Below are 22,254 nucleotides of genomic sequence, written 5' to 3'. Positions count from 1 at the left end.
TGCTTGGGTTCAAGACCTGCCAGGGCTTTCTGACCTTTTAAAAAAAAAACCTAAAAGACATTAGCTTGTTTTTTTATTTTGTTTTTGTTTTTTTTTTGAGACAGAGTCCTGCCCTGTTGCCCAGGCTGGAGTGCAGTAGCATGATCTCAGCTCACTGCAACCTCCGCCTCCTAGGTTCAAGCGATTCTCATGCCTTAGCCTCCTGAGTAGCTGGGATTACAGGTGTGCACCACCACGCCCAGTTAATTTTTGTATTCTTAGTAGAGATAAGGTTTTGCCATGTTGACCAGGCTGGTCTCAAACTCATGGCCTCAAGTGATCCTCTCACCTTGGCCTCCCAAAGTGCTGGGATTACAGGCGTGAGCCACTGTGCCCTGCCTGACATTAGCTTCTTTTCATGTTGAATGAACTTGGCTTGGTGGTATTGATGTGAAGATAAAGAGGGAGTTATGGGACCAACAGTGTCCTCTTTCCCAGGAGCCCATCCACGCCAGAGCTGAGTGCTGATGAGTTGCCGGACGACATTGCCAATGAGATCACTGACATTCCACATGACTTGGAATTGAACCAGGAGGACTTTTCAGACGTCCTGCCACGGCTACCTGATGACTTACAAGATTTTGATTTTTTTGAAGGTATAGTCAATATTTTGGCTCAAGGAAACTGGTTTTAAAAATAAGTTTATAAGAAAAGAAATAGTGTTTTGAGATGTATTTGTCATACTCCTCCTCACATGTAATGTCTTTCACTGTAGATAGGAAATATAATACCACTGCAGCTATTTTACCCCTTTCAGAAGATAAGGAATGTGCAGTTTGTTTAACCAACTCATAATTTGGTGACTAGGTTTATAACTTGTTTCTTTTATTTTTGGAGACAGAGTCTCACTCTGTCGCCCAGGCTGGAGTGCAGTGGCAAGACCTTGGCTCACCGCAGCTTCTGCCTCCTGGGGTCAAGCGATTCTTCTGCCTCAGCCTCCTGAGTAGCTGGGATACAGGCATGTGCCACCACGGCTGGCTAATTTTTATACTTTTAGTAGAGGTGGGATTTCGCCATGTTGGCTAGACTGGTCTTGAACTCCTGGCCTCAAGTGATCCACCTGCTTGGCCTCCCAAAGTGCTGGGATTACAGACATGGGCCACCACACCCGGCCCAACTTTGTGAATACTTTTACTTTATTTTTGAACAAAGACATCTTGAACATGAAGTCTGTTTGTTTGTTTGTTTTTTGAGACGGAGTCTTGCTCTGTCACTCAGGCTGGAATGTAGTGGCGCCATCTCAGCTCATTGCAACCTCTGCCTCCCATGTTCCAGCGATTCTCCTGCCTCAGCCTCCCGAGTAGCTGGGATTACAGGTATCTGCCACCACACCCAGCTAATTTTTGTATTTTTAGTAGAGACGGGGTTTCACTATGTTGGTCAGGCTGGTCTTGAACTCTTGACCTCAGGTGATCCACCTGCCTTGGCCTCCCAAAGTGCTGGGATTACAGGCATGAGCCACTGCGCCCAGCCGAACATGAGTTTTGAAGTCTTTTAGAACTTGCCCTAGTTTTATACCCCGCCCTGTACTTCAACTGAAGTGCACTTTTCCAAAATGAAGTTTGCTTAATCTGCCAGTTCCCCCATGCTTTCAGGGGAAATCTTTTATACTCTTAGAATGTGTCTTTCACCATTAAAAATCAAATATTTCCATGGTGATTAATCAAGTTCCTAGCAATAGATTTTTTGAATATTAGAAATGAAATCAAAGTAGGTCCATGGGCTTCCATTTTATGAAAATTAGTAAGAAATGGGAAAAGAATGAGGGGGAAGGATTAGAGAGTAAAGCAAAAGCATTTTGAAAGATAACCCATGAAATGAACTGAGTGCTTAGTGTTGTGCTAAAATAGATGCATGAGTTTCTGTGTTTTAACCTTCCACAGCTGCCCTCCAGCTGGGAGAGTCAGGAGTAGAACAGGCAAGGTGGACCTGTTCTACACAGCCTTTTGTCTCAAATCCAAGTTGATATTATATGTTTTCTATGTTAATGACAATAATATAATTTTAGGTAAAAATCATGTATAATCACATAGTTACCGTGAGTTTTACATTTGTAATCCTTAGAGTTCCTAAGAATTTAGTACTTTGATAAGATGGCTTTTGAGATGGTTTTCAGTAAATCAACTGAAGATGGTGATTCAAGTTCGTAGACAGCTGACGTTTTAGACCCTGTCCTGCAGATCATTATTTCACTTTTTCCCTCCAATCCAAATCTTGGAAACTTTTCTTTTCAAGAGGGACTCTTTTTAAATAGAATATTGTTTAAAATAATTCAAATGTATGACTTTTGTGATGTAGGACTGGTAAAAGCTCTACTGATTATTGATGGCTTTTGTTGACTCAGGGAAGAATGGAGACCTCCTCCCAACTACCGAAGAGGCTGAGGAGCTTGAACGGGCCTTGCAGGCTGTAACTTCTCTCGAGTGCCTGAGTACCATTGGGGTCCTTGCCCAGTCAGATGGTGTGCCAGTCCAGGAGTTGTCAGATAGAGGAATAGGGGTGTTCTCCACAGGTACTGGAGCTTCAGGAATACAATCCTTGAGCCGAGAGGTGAACACAGACCTAGGGGAGCTATTGAATGGGCGTATAGTACATGATAATTTTTCTAGTCTAGAGCTGGATGAGAACCTGCTCCGTTCTGCTACCTTGTCAAACCCACCTACACCCCTGGCAGGGCAGATCCAGGGGCAGTTCTCTGCCCCAGCCAACGTTGGCCTTACTTCTGCCACTCTGATCAGCCAGAGTGCACTTGGGGAGAGAGCCTTCCCAGGACAGTTTCATGGACTTCATGACGGCAGCCATGCCTCCCAGAGGCCACATCCTGCCCAGCTGCTGAGCAAGGCAGATGACCTAATCACCTCACGACAGCAATACAGCAGTGATCACTCCCACTCCTCGCCCCATGGAAGCCATTATGATAGTGAGCATGTGCCGTCTCCCTACAGTGACCATATCACCTCTCCCCACACAACATCGTACTCTGGTGATAATATGGCAGCTACCTTTTCAGCAGAGATGCCCATCATGGCGCAGCACTTGCTCCCAACCCAACTTGAGGTGCCACTTGGAGGCGTGGTAAACCCCAGAACTCACTGGGGCAATCTCCCCGTCAACCTTGGAGACCCCTCTCCATTTAGCAACCTTCTCGGCGCAGATGGACATCTTCTTTCCACTTCCCTATCCACACCACCCACCACTTCGAACTCAGAGACCACACAGCCTGCCTTCGCCACCGTGACCCCCAGCAGCTCCAGTGTGCTTCCGGGGTTACCACAGACCAGCTTCAGTGGCATGGGGCCTTCTGCTGAACTAATGGCCTCCACCTCTCCCAAGCAGCAACTCCCTCAGTTCAGCGCAGCCTTCGGCCACCAGCTGAGTTCTCACAGTGGCATTCCTAAGGACCTGCAGCCCAGCCACAGCTCTATAGCCCCTCCTACAGGCTTCACAGTAACAGGTGCCACAGCTACAAGTACCAATAATGCATCTTCTCCCTTTCCCTCCCCTAACTGAGGGTGTCTGTGTGTTTGCAGGCAGGTGGGGAACCCAGTGTTTTCTATGTTTGTTTCCTCTTTAGCACCCCTCTCCCCTTTTCCGAAAGAAGATATAACAGATGGGGATTAGAGGGGCACCCCCCTTCCCAGTTCAATGAGTGGCCCTGCAGTGGACCTCGCTACAGTGTTCACATGTGCTTCTTAGCACTGGTGCTCATTCCCTCCTGGCAGGCCCACTCCGCCCCAGTGGTTTCCTTAGTGGTTCAGCACAGTGACTGGATAGGATTGATTTTTAGCAGCAAGTCCTAGAAGTGGAAGATACCTCAGAATACCAGTGCCCTTTACTATTTCCTAGTATTCAGATCAATGCTTTCCATTCTATTGCCAGGTTTTTACATAGGTGGTTCTAGATAGAATGATCTTATTAATTGAGTTCCTGTATAAGAGATAGCAAATGGTGTGTGGCAGGTCAAGACTGACTTAGCACCAACTGCTAAACACCACAGTGAGGCCAGGATTCCATTCCTAATTGTGATCATGTTTAACTAAAAAAAAAAATGTGTCTTTTGACTGCCTGTGAGTATGCGTGTGCCCACGCGTGTGTTTTTGTGCAGTGCAGGAAGCGGCTGTCCCATTAGTTTGCGTTTTGTTTGTTTGTTTTTTTCCCCCTCTGTAATGAGTATAAGACTCTTACTTTTCTCCTCTCCTACATCTCACAATCCTAATAAGGTTGGTCCTTCTTTTCCTCAAGTTTCCTGAATAGGGAGGGTGGTGGGCTGGTCGTGTGAATAGCACAACCTTTTTCTGCTAAAAGTTAGCCCAAGAAGAAACAGAACATAGAAAGCTTGGATTCCCGTCAGTGAGGTAGGCATGTCCTGAAAAGCTTGCGTGGGACGACTGCAGACTCCTGGGGTTCTGGGACCTGATGGTCACTTTGTCTTTTCAGACATATGTTTCTAAATCTCTCTCTCTCATGGAATACATTTGCAAGATGTAATTAAAGAAAATATTTTGATGTGAAAAAGCAGGATAGGTCAGATAGATTTGAAAAGATGGGATCTGTGAACTCCTTGATCCATCTTTTGCTTTTGAATTTTTCATGTTTACAGTAGTGATTCTTTGGTAAGATTTGTAAAATGTTGCAGACACTTGTAGAATCAGTGTACCAGTTGTGAAGTGATGTGTGATATCTGAAGGATACACATTTTAAAGTTTCTTTCAAAGCAGAGTATGGAAATTAGACATAAATTTTATTTGCCCTTTGGTACTTTTAAAATAATTTAAGTACTTGGGTTTAAGTAAATTTGAAAATAGTTTTGGGAAATGTTTTTAAAATCCAGGATTTTAGGGTTAAAAATCATATTGGGTAGTTTAGGGAGTTCGTGACTATGAAATGAATTTGTGAGGTTTCTTGCCTACCTTTTATTTCCCCCCAGAGAAGGGTGGAACTAGATTTTAAAGGCATCTCTACTCTGCTTTTGCTGAGTAGTTTCACTGTCCCTTGAGATACCATTGGCTATTTATACCTGAGTCTAGTCTAATTCACATATATATATATTTTAAAAGTTAAGTAGAGAGAACATACCTATTGATGTGGTTCAGTAATTCATTTGTCAGGGAATATTTGATCTTAATTCCTTTCTAATAGGTAACGATTGGATGTATTTTCCTACTTCCTGTATGTATTCTCTTTATGCCATGCTAGTTCTAACCAGTCCCTTCTTTTGAAAGCTTTTCTTTCTCTGCTTTTTAAAGGAATGATGGTGATCAGTAGGCATTATGCAGATACCACGTGCCTGAGGTTATGGAGGGGAAATGTCACATGACTGTATGAAATCATTATATGCCCTATTTTGTATTTATTGATGTTTCTTTTTGTGGGCCAAAAATATGTTTGTAATATATTTAGTTTTTTTAAAATCATGGTAATTGATTGGAAGATTTATTTTTAATAGCTTTGCCTTTTTTGCAGAGTGCAAAATTTCTAAATTATAACTTATGTCATAAAGCAAAATTATATTTGGTATCACCATAAATTTCTATTCTGAATGGTGAGGACAGATAATTTGAATATTTCTCACCTGTGAATCTATATTAGTAAGCTTTTTTATTTTAATGTACTGTAATGAAGTGGTCACGAGTAGTTACCTCTGCTCAAAAATGTCATTTAGTTTGTTAAACTATTTTCACAACCCATCGTAAGCATCACTAGGTAACTATCCATTCCCAGCAATTCAGTTTAGTCTCCATTGTGTATTTAAAGGTTGTCGCAGAGCAGCACATTGACTTCCTCATCAGCCCTTTGACAGCGAAGGGAAAGTCGTGGGTAGTCGATTTGAACTTTTTCTATCTTTTTGTCCCTCATGTTAGCTGCTTGAAATTCTTCAGTTATGATACAAAGCTGAGTTTGCAGTAAGTTGCACATTTTATTGTTTGCAATTTTCTGTTTTATGTGCATTTAAAAGCCCTTCTCTGCTTTCTAGTAAGGAGGCATGAAATTATCAGGAATGTTGCTAGTTACAGCTTCACACCAAAAACTTTGAGTAAATACATTTTCGTTTGGATGCCCGTGATGAAAGCTGAGGAAAGTGGTTGAGGAATTATCAACAACAAACTTCTCCTCTGTTTTATCTAGTTCAAAACAGATATCAAAGTTTGCAATTTGCTTTGCTCTTGCTGTTTCTTATGAGTCCCTTTTTGGAAGAGAGGAGAACATCTATAAGCCCAGAGAGATCTGTGTTTTTCTTTTAGTTAATAGAGCCATTCTTGTCTATTAGTAGTAACTTTGCTATTAATATGTATAGAAAGGAATGAAGTGTCTTTTACTCCAGAAATATGAAAATTAGTATCTTTTAAGGTAGCTCTTATGCTATCATAAGGCAATACTGGAATCAAAAACAAATCTTATATAAGGTCCCACATAGGTAGAAACTAGCTGTTATTCTAGTGTTAAACCCATGAGAAATAGTGGCAAAGAAGCTTCACTCTGTTTCTGCAGTTCTTTGGGACTATTTATCAAGGCCAGTTAGATTGTGTTACTGTGATTTAATTTACAAAGTCGCTGCAGTTAATGGATACATTCTGTTCTCTGAGAATCTGAATTCCATTCTAATGTGTGATATTCACTGGCTGTGATCAGTAGCATCAGAAGAAAAGATGGGCTTTCTCTACTCTCTCTACATAATTATTAATATTATTTTAATTAAAGTACTTAAGACATTGTTTTTTCTTCTGTAAAAATGGCTTAGCAATTTGCACATCTGGGTAGGTTATGTAGCTAGTAAACAACTCATAATAGTAAGTAGCAATTATACTTAACCCACCAAGTGACAGACTATGCAATGGAAAAATTTTCTAATTATCGTCACATAGCTTAGACAGCAAAGGATTATTTTCTCTGGTAACCTACCATGTGTGATATAACTGCTTTATAAATGACTTCCTGAGCAATTTCATGTTGGCAGGCAGTGTGGTGTGTCTAGTGTCCCTCTATGAGAAGACTATAATCAGAAACAAATAGTAGGCATAGGGAGCAAGTTGGAAAGTGAGGTTATTGGTTTTTTTTTCCTTAAAATTGGTGTTACTGTCTTTAGTGTCTTAAGGCTAAAGAAAGCTAATACTTTATCTTTGCCAAATAATTATTTATAAGATTTATTTTTAAAATAAGCCCAGTCTCTCATCTGAAAGTTAAGAATCATCATTTTCTGTGACTGACACTAAAGCTCTTCCTTATCAGAGCTTGTTCTCAATCTGTGATCACAGTCCACAGTAGCAAAGACAGCTCTTTGATGAGGAAGGAAACCATGTTTGTGCTGCACAGAGGTGCCCTGTCCATACACTTTTCTTACATGAAAGAATTGACCTTTCCGTTGACCTGTACCATTCTGTTTTTATAAAGTGGATTAGAATTTGAGCATATCTAGTAAATGTCGTGTGGTCAGTCCGCCGGTGCTTTCCCGCCATCTTTCCCGTGCCTTGGCATCCTAGGGGTGCTGGTGATGGTCAGTGGGCGCCATCAGTCGGCAGTGCACGTGTAAGGCAATCTCCTCTCCTCCAGGTTAGTTCAGAAGGTCGCTATGGGTTGGTATTGCAAAAAGATGAGTATATTAACACTAAACTTACTAAGAGGTTTGAAATTCATTAAAAATTAGTTTTCAGTTTCTTCATCTTTCTTTTAGACTTCTTTTAAAATTCTCTTCTTAATCTGGTATATATAGAAATCTAATATTATGGTCTTCTAAAGAACTCTCCAGTTTAATGAGGCAATTTAGAGGATTCCTTGAAAGAAAAGTTAGTCATACTGAACAGTCTTCATTTGTATCTCTTTTATTACCAGTATTTACATTGTTCTCAGGATATTTTTCCTGACAAAAAAATATATTTCTTGGGGGTGGAGAGTTATATATATATTTACATGAAAGAACATAGATGTTTCCCCCCTCCCAATACATTAACTGAATCTTCACTGGCTTTCTGTAGACAAGCTAAACAGTTTAATAATGTCTTAATATCTTTATAAATTTTCCTATATTCTGGAGGAAACCAAAATCATGTTTAGTAGATTAAAGTAATGTTTTAAATACAATAATTTGTAATGAAATGCCAGTGAAAGACATGTTTGGATATCTGTTAAGCATTTCTCCCTGACTAATGAATTAGGAAAGAAAACATCAAACTTTAATGAATAGTTCTGTCTCTTCTAATAAACAGTGCCATTAACGCTGCAGTTGTTTGTGCGTCAAACTTAGGGAGCCTTATTTCTACATAGCAAAAATTCTGTTTTCACTTCAGCCCTTATCTTTTTGTTAGTTTTTCTCTGCACTGTGATACAGAGCTAATAAGAGGAAATGTGACGTTTCAGAGAGAGAGCAAGCAAATTGGGTATGACTTTTTTTACCCTATGTTCCCCAATACTGGGGATGTTTGGCTACTTTGAACACAGTTTTGAGTGACCTAAAGTTTAGAACAATACTCGTATAAGAGAAAAATCTATCTAACTCTCAGTGAGCTCCATAGGGCAGCACGGCTTTCCATCTTCTCTTCCGCCTGCTTGCCTCTGCCCACTACAGTCCTGAAGAATGCACATGCACACATGATCTGTACCCATCCCGGCCGAAGAGGCATAGAATCCTCTTCTTTCACTTGTTTCTTTTTTCTTCGTTTGCTTGTTTTTGTTTGTTTTTAAAGCTGGGGACCACTGAAGTAAGCTCTATATGCACCCAAAGTTCCCCTTGGAAAAATTTTCAACACGCAGTGCAGAAGGCTCCAATGCAGCTAAATGCCACACCATTGCTTTTACTTAGGGGAATAGACTGATTTGCCCTGAAATGACTCCAACCTGCATCATTAAGGTACAGTTGGCTCCAGTGGATTAGTGCTGAAATGATGGGAAGTCTGACACTTGTTGACATTGTCTTCATCTGTTTGGAAGGGTTGAATCTGTTCCTCTCAACAGTGATAGTTCTTTTCACTGTATAGTATTGAGTATGTCTCAGGGATTCCTTGTGGAAATTAGGGCAGTTTTTAAAATAAGAAAATAGTTTTAAAAGAAACTAAAGGTGACTCATCATTGAAGAGAGCGGAAGAAAGAGGAAACTTTTGGTTTTGTAGCCCACAGTGTCTTGCATAGAACTTTTTCCTTTCTCCTCCAGGCTCTCATCTCAGCTTCAGAATACAGAATCCTTTCCCATCATGCACAGCTTTAAAACTTTTATTTAAAAATTTCCTTCCCCAATGAGCTTTCAGAATACTTATTGTAGATTTTAAGAGAAAAGGTATATTAATTTATGCTATTAACATCACCTCATAAATTATAAGTTTTATACTAAAGCTGTATTGAGTGTAATGAATTATGTTGCCTATGTGTTTAATAGCTAAATATATATGAGCTTTTTTTTTTTTTTTTTTTGACAAAACAAACTAGTGAAGCACCTTTTTACACTGGATCTCTGCCGTGTCAAGGTGTATAGCTATCCTTTGCTACCTTGCAGATATATAAAATAAAAGGATATCCTGGGGCCTCAAAATGTAGAACACCTTTAGACCATTTATAACTGTTCCTAGAACTGTTGAGAATCATGTTGTTTAGTAAATGATCTGTGGTTTACATAAGATGGCTAGAAGCTTAGTTACAGGGTACATAGAAATACATAGATCAAGTAAAACTCCAACTACTGTAGCTGGAATTTGTAAACTAAGTTTTTAAGACCTCTTTTATTTCCTATGGATTTATTCTTTAATTTACAGTTTATTCTGTAAGTTGGGAAGTAAAATAGAGAAAATAATAAATCTAGATGTTCTCAGTGTCTTATTCAGGAACTTTTTATCCCTCCTCACTAAGGAATTCCCACTGTGACTTTAAAATAGAATTAAATTACTCGTGTGCATGTATATGTCTGTATTTTTTACACACATGCAAAAATATACATTGGGGGCACGTGTGTGAGAGATATGAATGTGTGCTTATATAAAAATAGATAAAGGTAACCGAATGTATTGTAGAAACATGATTTATTTAGTTGAGGGTATTGGAGTTACTTTCTCATTGTCTCTGTTGTATAAACACACCAAATTAATCATTATGTTATCTTATGTTAAAAGGCTAGCTCTGATATCATGTGCATTTTATGTTAACCTTTGGATTAACTTATATTATGCTATGTTCATAAAATGACATGAGAAATAGAGGTTCTAAGATCAGCCTCTCACTTTTGAGCATAAAAATAAGAGAGGGAGACAGACAGCCCCAGACATGAGCTGTGTTTATCTATTGTGGTGATGGGACCAGAGATCTGTTGAACCTTTTTTATGTTTATTATAGATTTCTTTATATTCTGAGTAAGAAAATATTGTTGATCATCTTTTCTTGGTGAAGTTAAGAAAAAGTATAGGCCTTTCATAAAGAATTTTTGGAAGGGGCTGCTTTGTTTAAGGAGTTGGTGGGATCATTTCACCGTGCATATTTCAAAGCTGGGGTGATTTCATTTCCAAAATTTTTCAAAAAACTTTTACTCAGTTCTGCTGTTATTTATTAAGAGTGCTCCCATCCCCATATTTTAGCTATAGGAAAAATTGTGCTACCCCTGATTCATATGGAATTAAAAAGAAAATACACCCCTTTATTTTGAGTTTTAAGGTGTTATTTTGCTATACATTTATTACTGGAGTATCTGGTGGTCTAAAATAGTCAAAATTAGAGTTGTTATTAAATGTTCCAATGACATTTATTTTTAATACTTAAAAAATCATGTACTTCAAAATATGTCAAAACAACTTCTGATAATATACCTGAATTTGTAGTTGTCTCTTGAGCATCATTTACTTCATCTTAGATATAGTGAAGACCTAGGAAAGCTCTATATGCTGTTCTTTTCTACAGTTGTATTTTTGCAGCATCTCCTGGTTTCATTCACTCTTGTTTTGGGATTTTTTTTAATCTGCATATTTCTTGTACATATGCATGCAAATGAAAGAAGGGAGTTTGTACTGGTGCCATTTCTCCCTTCAGTTGCTGGTTAATGGGATTTGCTAGAAAAAATTCTCCCGATTGAAGGGTGAAAACAGACCCTTATGTGTATATCTGTACAGAGATGTGTATATGGGATGTGGTGGCACTTTGCTGAATGTGAACTTGCCTTGTCAATGGAAAGATTGAAAAGTATTATGTTTATTTATACATTTGTATAAATCTATATATACACGTATGTATATGTGTGTGTATAGATAAAGCTATATACATATATTTCCCTTAAAAATGTGTGTGTATAATAGGTAAACAGCCTTTGTTAAGCAAGATTAAAGTCTATGGAAAGTTCTGGATTATTCTGTAAGCCAGAGAAGGTGACAGTCTAGAGTACATCATCAGAACAGCAAAATGGAAGTCCTTTGGATTATAGTCTTGTTTATGGATATTACACAATGAATGCCTGTCTGAACAATTCTTACTTGCCAGTTCCACTATTCATCTTCACCACCTTCTACTGGTCAGTCTCTCATCACTTAAAAAGAAAAAGAAATCACACATCATTGTGGTTTTTTCCTCCTTAATTCTGTCTTTTCTAGCCAGAAACTTTTGGCTTAAGCATATTTCGTCGACTTCTCTGTTTTCTTTGAAAGATCTTTATCTCTCAAATTTTCCCAGAAGACACAAGTTTTGGTAATATTATCAATAGTAATTTTGAGAATTGGGCATTCATCTTTGTCTCAAAAACAAACAGAAAGCCAACCTTCAAATAAAATAAATTTGAAAGTTTTACCTCAATAATGTGGGGGCATTTTACTTAAATTACAAGAGAACATAATTATGATTTTATGATTGATATTAGTGTTAGGTTTATTTCCACACTTACTGTCATTAATTTGTCATTTACATATTTTTATTTGCTTTGTAGTTTAATCATAACTTCATTTACATTTTAATGGAAAGCATACAAGGTCACATGTAAGCCTCTTGAATTCTGTAACTAACTCATTTTTCTCATGATGAAACTGCTTTGATGAATTCCTGTGTGATGAATTCTGCTATATTTCCTTTTGACTTTTCTCAGTTTGTGACATTCTGTATTAACTTTGCTGCAGCTCTCTAGAAAACTTGCATCCCTATATATTGTGCCTTTAAAGCTCTTATGCACACACAGACAACAGTGTATATATACATGTCAGAGCATGTGTACATATGCTTTCATATGTACTCACACAGTATGTCTCTAGTATATATTGTGGGAGTAGATATATAGATATTCAAAGGCAATGAAATATTGCTCTCTAGATATATATGTATATAAATAGTGTTGATATAACTGTATATACACATGTATATGTATGAGTTTTAAATGGCAATCTTTTACATTTAGCAAAATGCTGCCCCTACTGGAATATTGTCACTGCAGTGGCAGTTGTATGTAATGATTTAAAATACATTATCAAAAGTTATTTAAAGAACATTTAAAGTCTCATCTAAAGACATCCACACACTATTTATTTATCTTCCTTTTCCTTTTATTGTTGTGTTTTTCTTAACTGAAAGGGAGACTGTCATTTTAAAAATGCCATCTGTCCCATGAGAGTAAGAAAGAGCTGGAGATTCACTTGAGGAGCTTTGTGCATTTTTCCTCTCTCTGAAGTGGAGATGTTCCACAGACCAGACTGTTTATTTCACTTATAAAGCGATCCTAATATTTCCATTAGTGTATGTCATCCACCATCTCCTAGATCAACTTAATTCACCAATTTGCCTCCTCCTTTCATTAATAAATAATGATTATTGAGATCATTTTGCCTGGAGGAAGTTAACTACTCTCATGCTGCAGGGAAATATATCACCTAATTGTTATTTTGCCTTGTTCAAAATTCAAATTTGAAGGAAGGCAGCTCTCTCATGAAGCTGTCTTAAGCACATTTTAGTTAAGGGCCCTCCCAAACTCTTTTTTCTTTCTTTCTTTTCTTTTCTTTTCTTTTCTTTTTTTTTTTTTTGGCGAGTTCCAAGTTGCATGTGCTTGAAATAGATTTAATTCTTATTCCCTATGGTTTCAGGTATTTTTCATTAGTACATCAATTTGACACACTGAATGCAAGACTATTAAGGAAGAACTATTAAATATTATTTTATTTTGTGAAGAGTTGGCAGCAGATTACATCTCAAGAACTTGCAGAGAGAGGAGGGTTAGATGGACAATCCTAAATTGTAAGATGTTAAAAAACAGTAAAGTAAGAGTACTCCTGAAGACTAAAATAGAGAGGCTGGGGTTTGAGTCATTTTACTGAGTAGCTTAGCTGGAACCTGATATCAGAAGTAGCCTTTAACAAAAAGCCTCTTGGCAATTGTATGGTACTAACAACTAGAGTACTGAAGTGTAAGTCGAAACCAAGTTGCAGTGGGAAATCAAAGGTGAGGTAGCTTATTTGAAACCAGCAAATGAGACAGGTTGGACGGTTTTAAAATCTCTTCTAACAAAGAAACTGCACGGTAGCAAGGACTAGCGGTTCTCAAAGCCCTTCTTTTTCAGTGTTCTCATTCACCTTGGCACACAAGTATGTTTAACAGGCCATGCATTAAAAATAAATACAAAAATATAAAAGCTGCTTAAAGGGAACTTACAAACTGAGAATCTCTCCTCTGTATTTGTGTTCATAGTGGCTGCGAATTTAATTATATGCACAAAAGTTAGGAGCCACTTGTTTCTGCACAGACTGTAGGAGCAAGATGAGGAGATGGGCAGGTTTTGGTAAGAGCCCCCAGTTCTAGTGGAGAGGCATACTTGTGGCATTGGGTGCGGCACTGCTGGGGGAGACCACGTTTTGGGAGGCGATTGGCTTTTGGTTTGTAATTTCCCTTTAAACAAGAAGAGATGGCTCACATTTTCCATATATATCTCAATGAATGTACTGTATTACTGTTTTAAAAAATTTGATGAAATAATAATGAATTGGTCTCCTTTTGTTATCTGGTCCTTGTTTAATTTGTTTAAGGGTTTTTGTATACAAAAGTTTACATTTTTATGTATATTTTTCTTGTGTAAAAACTGATGTAATATGTGTATGAAACACTGTATGTATTATCTGTATATAGTGTGACAAAATCATTTTTCTTTCTTTCTTTTGGATGTATTAATAAATCTTGCTGTGAAGTAGCCTTGTTTTTAGTTTAATTTTCTTTGCTGGGATATTGATGGAAGCTGCAAATCCAGGGTAAGTATTTTTCTGCCTTTATTTGAATACAGTATTTTTTAATATTTTGTATTTCACTAATAACTCTAGGCAGATATATTCATGATTTTTATGGTTGAACTAACAATAATTAATATTTGTAATAACTGTGGGTCAATCAAATACTATCCAAAGTGATTTTTGATAGGGTATCCAGCCTTGAAGTTCAACCAGAAGTTGCATTTGAATTTTTTTTTTTTTTTTTTTTTTTTTTTGAGATGGAGTCTTACTCTGTCCCCCAGGCTGGAGTGCAGTGGTGCGATCTCGGCTCACTGCAAGCTCCGTCTCCTGGGTACACGCCATTCTCTTGCCTCAGCCTCCCGAGTAGCTGGGACTACAGGCACCCGCCACCGCGCCCGGCTAATTTTTTGTATTTTTAGTAGAGACGGGGTTTCACCGTGGTCTCGATCTCCTGACCTTGTGATCCGCCCACCTCGGCCTCCCAAAGTGCTGGGATTACAGGCGTGAGCCACCGCACCCGGCTGAAATTGTTACATGCTATAATGGAAGTCTTACAAGCCAATTTCTATTTCTTTAAATCAGAAGCCTCTTCTGTCTTCATTTTCGTAGCTTCACAAATATAAGAACAACTTCGTGTGTTATAGCCAAAATTTAACTTTTTTTTTTAAGAAACAGCATCTTGCTCTGTCACCCAGGCCGGAGTGCAGTGGTGTAATCATGGCTCACTGCAGCCTCAACCTCCCTGACTTGAGCTCTCCTCCCACCTCAGCCTCCCAAGTAGCTGGGACCACAGGCATGTGCCGCCCCACCTGGCTATTTTTTTTTTTTTTAAATCTTTTTTTTTTTTTTTAATCTTTTTTTTTTTTTTTTTTTTTTTTTTTTTTTTTTTTGCGACGGAGTCTCGCTCTGTCGCCCAGGCTGGAGTGCCGTGGCGCGATCTCGGCTCACTGCAAGCTCCGCCTCCCGGGTTCACGCCATTCTCCTGCCTCAGCCTCCCGAGTAGCTGGGACTACAGGCGCCCACAACCGCACCTGGCTAATTTTTTGTATTTTTAGTAGAGACGGGGTTTCACCGTGGTCTCGATCTCCTGACCTTGTGATCCGCCTGCCTCGGCCTCCCAAAGTGCTGGGATTACAGGTGTGAGCCACCGCGCCCGGCCTTAAATCTGTTTTTTAGAGATAGAGTCTTGCCATGTTGCCCAGGCTGGTCTTGAACTCCTGGGCTCAAGCGATCCTCCTGCCTCAGTCCTCCCAAAGTGTAGGTATTATAGGCATAAGCCACCATGCCCAGCCCTTAATTTTCCTTTTATTTTTTGTAGAGATGGGGTCTCACCATATTGCACAGACTGGTCTTGAACTCTTGGGTTCAAGCAGTTCTCCCACCTTGACCTCCCAAAGTGCTGGGACACTCTTGTTCTTTAAGGCATTGATGTAGTTTGAATGTTTTCACCCCAATCTCAAGTTGAAATGTAATCCACAATGTTGGAGGTGAGACCTGGTGGGAGGTGTTTGGGTCATGGGGGCAGATCCCTCATGTCTTGGTGCTGTCCTGCCGATAGTTGAGTTCTCACGAGATCTGATTGTTTAAGAGTGTGTGGCACACACCCCCCGCCCACCCTTCTCTTTTGCTTTTGCTCCTGCCATGTGATGTGCCTGCTCCCCCTTTACCTTCCGCCTTGTGGTCTCACTCTCTTGCCCAGGCTGGAATGCAGTAGCATCATCATGGCTCACTGCAGCCTCGATATCTTGGGCTCAAGCGATCCTCCCATCTCAGCCTTCTGAGTAGCTGGGACTACAGGCACATGCCACCACACCTGGCTAATTTTGTTTATTTTTTTGTAGAGACGGAGTCTCCCTGTGTTGCCTAGGTTGGTCTTGAACTCCTGGGCTCAAGCAATCCTCCTGCCTCAGCTTCCCAAAGTGCTGGGATTACAGGCATGAGCCGCCACCCTTAGCTTCAGGTATTTCTTTATAGCAATGTAAGAACAGCCTAACGCAGATACTAACAACTATTTACTTGGAATTGTTTTTCAACTTTCTAATGCTATCTCTTGTTGCTGAGGGAAGCTCTAGTGTAAATGGTTTTGTTGTATACATAGAGGCAAAAATTCACATACAAAAATTAGTGACCTTTTTTTATTTGAGACAGAGTCTCGTTCTATAGCCCAGGATGGAGTGCAATAGTGTGATCTCTGCTCACTGCAACCTCCACCTCCCAGGCTCAAGCTATTCTCACTCTGTCACCTAGGCAAGTGCAGTGGTGCCATCTTAGCTCACTTCAGCCTCGACCTCCTGGGCTCACGTGATCTTCCCACCTCAGCCTCCCAAGTAGCTGGGACCATAGGTATGTGCCACCACCCCCAGCTAGTTTTTGTGGGTTTTTTTGTAGAGACAGAGTTTCACCATGTTGCCCAGGCTGGTCTCAACTAGGCTCAAGCGATCAGCCTGCCTTGGGCTCCCAAATTTCTGGGATTACAAGCGTGAGTCACCATGCCCACCAATTTTTAAAAAATTTTTGTGGAGCAATTGAACTTGTTTTCCTTGGTCTCTAACCCAGGCATGTTTAAGGTACATTCTAAAGTTGTGCTTTGTTTCTCTAAAAGAAGTTGACATTTTGAGGCTAGAGGCAGATGGCCACTGTACTAGTAAAATGGCCACAGTCACAGAACTTTTTCCATTTCTCTGTACTGGAGATTGACAAGGTATAGAGGATAATGCTTGAAATGGATCGTTCTGTTTCTTCAGTTATATGGTAGCTGATTTTAAGCTCTTTTGTTATTTTCTACTTAAGGCTGCTTCCTTTCTAAATCTCTGCACAAACTTTTGAGATTATGCTGGCTAAATTCTTGATTAAGAAAAAAATAGTAGCCTTAGGAGACAAGCCTGTTAGTGTAATATTTGAGTTGAGGCAACATCTTTAAAGGGGTAATGCTGAGATCCTGTGGATTGTGAGTGGAAGCAAAAATTGGAGTTTAGAAGATAATATATTTTTATTAATTCCCCTTCTTTAGTATATGTCCACCTCCTTGTTCTTTCTTCTGCCTCATTAAGATCTAACAATAATTTTTTTCTTTTTTTTGGAGACAGAGTCTTGTTCTGTCTCCCAGGCTAGAGTGCAGTACAGTTGGCGTGATCTCAGCTCACTGTAACCTCCGCCTCCTGGGTTCAAGCAATTCTCCTGCCTTAGCCTCCTGAGTAGCTGGGACTACAGGTGTGTGCCACCATGCCCAGCTAATTTTTTTGTATTTTTAGTAGAGATGGGGTTTTGCCATGTTGGCCAGGCTGGTCTCAAACTCATGACCTCAGATGATCTGCCCACGACCTCCCAAAGTGCTGGGAATACAGGCGTGAGCCACTATGCCTGGCCTAACAATAATTCTTTTAAAAGCCTGTATTGGCTGGGCATGGTGGCTCACACCTGTAATCCTAGCACCTTTGGGAGGCTGAGGCAGGATAATTGCTTGAGCACAGGACTTCAAGACCATCCTGGGCAACAAAGTGAAGCCTGTTTCTCTTTTTTGTTTGTTTGTTTGCTTGCTTTTTTGTTTTTTAAAAGTCTGTATTATTTAAAAACCTTACTTGCATTAATTTGTACTTGCATTAATTTGTACTTGCATTCCATCAATATGTGGGTCTAAACATTAAGGTGATTTTCTTAGCCTGTTTTGTGCTGCTATCACAGTACCAGAGACTGAGTAATTTATAAAGAACCAAAATTTATTTCTGACCGTTACAGAGGCTGGGAAGACCACGATCAAGGCGCCAGCATCTGGTGAGGGCTGCTCCTGAGATGGTGCCTTGGACACTGTGTCCTCCATAGGGGAATAATACTGTGTTCTCACCTGGCAGAGGGCAGAAAGGCAAAGAGGGACAAACTTCCTCATCAAACCCTTGTATAGTGGCATTAATCCATTCATCAGGGCACAGCCCTCATGACTTAAACTCTCCTAAAATGTCCCACCTCTCAACACTTGCACTGGGGATTAAGTTTCCAGCACATGAATTTGAGACACGTCAGACCATACCAGTGATGTTATTTTGTTCCTTTCACAGAAATGTCTTCTTGGAAAAGGCCTCTTTAACATGTTGTGACTATAGTCAGTTATTTTTCCTACTTCAAATCCCTGTGATGGAAAGATGGTGCTCATCACTTAGCACCCTGAAATTTCAGTCGGCCTCATGGTAGTATGCTATTGCTGTTTCTCCCATCATTCCAGTTTTCTCTGTCTTTCTGACCTTCCATTCATTTGTATACACTGAGTTATATTTTTTCTGGGCAGTTTGTATTAGGGACAGTGAGACACATGAAAATGAATCACAGCTGGATTCTACCCTCAAAGGATTCTGCCACCTAGCAGGAGAGTGTTGCATAACCATCTGTGCAAACAAGAAAGACCCCGTCAGCTGCCTAGTAGAATGATAAAATGCTGTGTAAGCTCAAGTCAGGAAGACAGAATTTGCAACCAAAGGTGAGAGCAAATTTTCTAGAGGAGAGTGATCTCGAACTCCTGATGTCAAGCAATCCGCCCACCTCAGCCTCTGAAGTGCTGAGATTACAGGCGTGAGCCACTGCACCCAGCCCTGAGTCGAGTGATCTGAACAGGACATCCATAGATGGGCAGTGTTTGGACATTCAGAAATGGAGGAGGTGTTCCAGGTGAAGCAAGCAACATGAGCAGTTAGGATACCTTGTGGTTTGTGTAAGGACACTGAGCAGTTCAGGTTGTCTGGAGTGTAGTGTGAGGGAGAGTGGTGAGGAGCAGAGAAGCTAATGCGTGACAGCATAAGGAGTGTGGAAGGCTGGAATGGGAGTGATGATCAGCGGGCACTCAGGAAATCTAATCTTTCCTCATGATCAAGGTAAGATTGCCGTGACATGATTTGGGAGAGGGCTACTGCAGTAGTCAGGCTAGACAATGAAGTCGCACCTACTTGTGGAAGTAAAAATGTGAAGGAAAGGGGAAATCAAAATGACTTGGAAACAGTGATAAAGATGTAAGGGGCAGGGGAAAGGAAAGAGCCAAAGATATTTCACCCCTGGGTTTCTGGAAGAGCGGTGTGCCAGCGACGGAAGTGGGCAGCATGGCTGTGAACACTTTACAGTTTGGAGAGGGCCAGTGGGTTCTGAGTACACATAGTGTGAGCTGGGATCAGGGGCCAGAGGGAGATGGCCAGCTCCCCTTCCGCTAGCACTCAGAAGAGAGGCCCAAGCCGGAGGTACACATGGGGAGGCTGTGGGCATAGAATTGAATGTTGAAGCCAGCTGTAAACAATCAAGGAAAAAAGCTAAGAACAATTTGGGGGAACAGCTCTGTTATCTATTTTTATTTTATTTTATTTTATTTTAGGCCCAAAAAGATACCTTAAATAATGTTTCCAGAGTCTCCCAGCTAGCAAATTATGGAGCTAGTATTCCAGTGCTATCAGGCTAGCTCTCCTCCCCGACGCTCTCTGAGGGGGAAAGTCAGCCCCTTCCCCAACCCTGACTTTGTAAGTGCCTAAGCATGTTCTCTTGCCTCCCCCTCACTCTCATTGTAATGACTTCTTGTTTGTGTCCCCTTCTGGAAGGTATGCTCCAGTATCTACTTCCTTAATTCCAAAAAGCTCAGTCCCTAGCACAGCCTGCTTCCCAGTATCAGCACATAGTAAATATTACTGAATGAAGTTAGTACTCTGAAGAGACTGAGGGGGGTCTAGTGAGAAGCAGTATAGCAGTTGGTTAAGGCTGTGGCTTTGGGAGCCAGACTTCCTAGGTTCTAATCTTGACTCCAAGCTGTGTGATCTCGGGCAGATCATTTATCCCCTCTCTTCTTCAGTTTCCTCATCTGTAAAATGCATTTTGCATTGAGAGGGTTGCACAACAGAACCTGTGTAAAGCACTTAGAATAGTCCTTGACATATACTAAGTACTAGGTAAATTTTAGTTATGCTTCTTTTATAACTAGAGGGAAAGACTGAAGATAAACAACATAGGCTAATTTGAGAAGTAAGTGTCCTGGGGAAATGAACAAGGAAACAGAGGTTAGCTGCAAAGGAGGAAGATAGAGATAGGCTGAGAGCTTGGGAAGAAATTTCTGATGATAAGGGATGTCTGCTGCTGATTTTTTAAATATAAGAGGATATGGGTAACCAGCATAGGTGGTTACTCTTAACCAAATTTCCAAATATTCTAGGATGCATTCAGTTATGGGACTCCTGTTGAAAATATAAAGCCGTGCGTGGTGGCTCATGCCTGTAATCCCAGCACTTTGGGAAGCCTAGGTGGGTGGATCACGAGGTCAGGAGATAGAGACCATTCTGGCTAACACGGTGAAACCCTGTCTCTACTAAAAATGCAAAAATTAGCCGGGCATGGTGGTGCACGCCTGTAATCCCCAGCTACTCGGGAGGCTGAGGCAGGAGAATCGCTTGAACCCCAGAGGCGGAGGTTCCAATGAGCTGAGATCACGCCATTGCACTCCAGCTTGGGCAACAAGAGCGAAACTCCATCTCAAAACAAGAAAAAAAGAAAATATAAATTTGCCTTTGCTTTGTAACTTAAAAAAATTCTCCTACATTTTATCTTACATACTACAAAGCATCATTTAATGGAAGAAAATATATCATGGTATCCTGACTTAAAGAAGATACTTTGGGATAGAAACTACTCAAGAAAATAAAATATAGGCCAGGTGCAGTGGCTCATGCCTGTAATCCCAACACTTTGGGAAGCTGAGGCAGGTGGATCACCTGAGCCGAGGAGTTCGAGACCAGCCTGACCAACATGGTGAAACCTCATCTCTACTACACATCCAAAAAATTAGCCAGGTGTGGTGGCACATGCCTGTAATCCCAGCTACTTGGGAGGCTGAGGCAGGAGAATCGCTTGAACCCGGGAGGCGGAGGTTGGAGTGAGCCGAGATTATGCCATTGCACTCCAGCCTGGGCAATTCTGTCGCAAGAAAAAAAAAAAGAAAATATAGAGCTGGGTGCAGTGGTATGCACCTGTAGTCACAGTTACTCAGGCAGAAGCAGAAGGACCCTTTGAGCCCAAGAGTTTGAGGCCAACATGGGAAACAGCAAGATCCCATGTCTGAAAGAAACGAAAATATGACTATAAGTATAAAGAATTAGTAGACAGTCCTTTATCAGAAGATGTGCATGTCCCTCTGTAGACCCAGCTACTGGGGAGGCTGAGGCAGGAGAATCGCTTGAACCTGGCAGGCAGAGGTTGCAGTGAGCCGAGATCGCACCACTGCACTCCAGCCTGGGTGACAGAGTGAGACTCTGTCTTAAAAATAGATAAATTTTAAAAAGATAAAAGTAAAAAATATAAACTATTTTTCAACATAAGCTCCATCAAATTCAAGATACTTTTGCTAAACTAAAAAGTAGAGGATGGGCACAGAGGCTCACACCTGTAATCCCAGCACTTCGGGAGGCTGAGGCAGGTGGATCGCTTGATGTCAGGAGTTTGAGACCAGCCTGGCCAACATGGTGAAACCCTATCTCTACTAAAATTACAAAAATTAGCTGGGTATAGCGGCGGGTGCCTGTAATTCCAGCTACTCTGGAGGCTGAGGCACGAGAATCGTTTGAACCCAGGAGGCGGAAGTTGTAGTGAGCCGACATCGCTCCACTGCACTCCAGCCTGGATGACGGAGTGAGACTCTGTCTCAAAAAAAATAAATAAATAAAAAGTAGAAATCTAAGAGGCCAGACCATATGTCACCTCCACAGTACATAGAGGCCAAATATAGTGTCCCACAATGCTTACTACTCTCAGTACCAATGTCTCTTCTTGAAGACTAAAATCTTCCCTCCCCTTTCTTATTCCTTTAATTGCAGTTCTTTCTTTGTACTGGTCAACATTATACCCGCTCTTTCCACTGACCGTCACTCCTCAACCCATTGCAGTTTAGCTTTCACCTTGTGATTTTCCCACAACTATTGTTTCTGAGGCCATCCATGCCCTTTGATGTCATTCTCTTTAGCCTCTCTTGAACCAGTCAAGACTGATGACATTGCATTGTTTCTTTTCTCTGTTTTATTCCCATATTATGCCTTTTCTGGGCTCTTTG

The 22,254-nt window shown here is 40.5% G+C and overlaps 1 protein-coding gene across 6 annotated transcripts in view; it reads left to right on the top strand.

Annotated features, from left to right (window-relative positions):
* INO80D (INO80 complex subunit D) overlaps window positions 1-14,158 on the top strand; it is a 95,243-nt gene extending 81,085 nt beyond the window's left edge. For 5 of the 6 annotated variants that reach the window (XM_015110780.3, XM_028831021.2, XM_077957415.1 and 2 more), the window contains exons 10-11: window positions 478-635; window positions 2,384-4,537. In XM_015110780.3, the coding sequence (XP_014966266.1) occupies window positions 478-635; window positions 2,384-3,549 (1,324 nt within the window). In that variant the 3' untranslated portion in view covers window positions 3,550-4,537. Of the gene's footprint in view, window positions 1-477; window positions 636-2,383 lie in introns of all 6 variants that reach the window. The other variant, XM_015110776.3, reaches the window with a different exon arrangement.
* The last annotated feature ends 8,096 nt before the right edge of the window (window positions 14,159-22,254 follow it).

Source organism: Macaca mulatta, chromosome 12, assembly GCF_049350105.2.
Source record: "Macaca mulatta isolate MMU2019108-1 chromosome 12, T2T-MMU8v2.0, whole genome shotgun sequence".
NCBI lineage: Eukaryota > Metazoa > Chordata > Mammalia > Primates > Cercopithecidae > Macaca > Macaca mulatta.
This window is presented reverse-complemented; position numbering and strand designations above follow the sequence as displayed.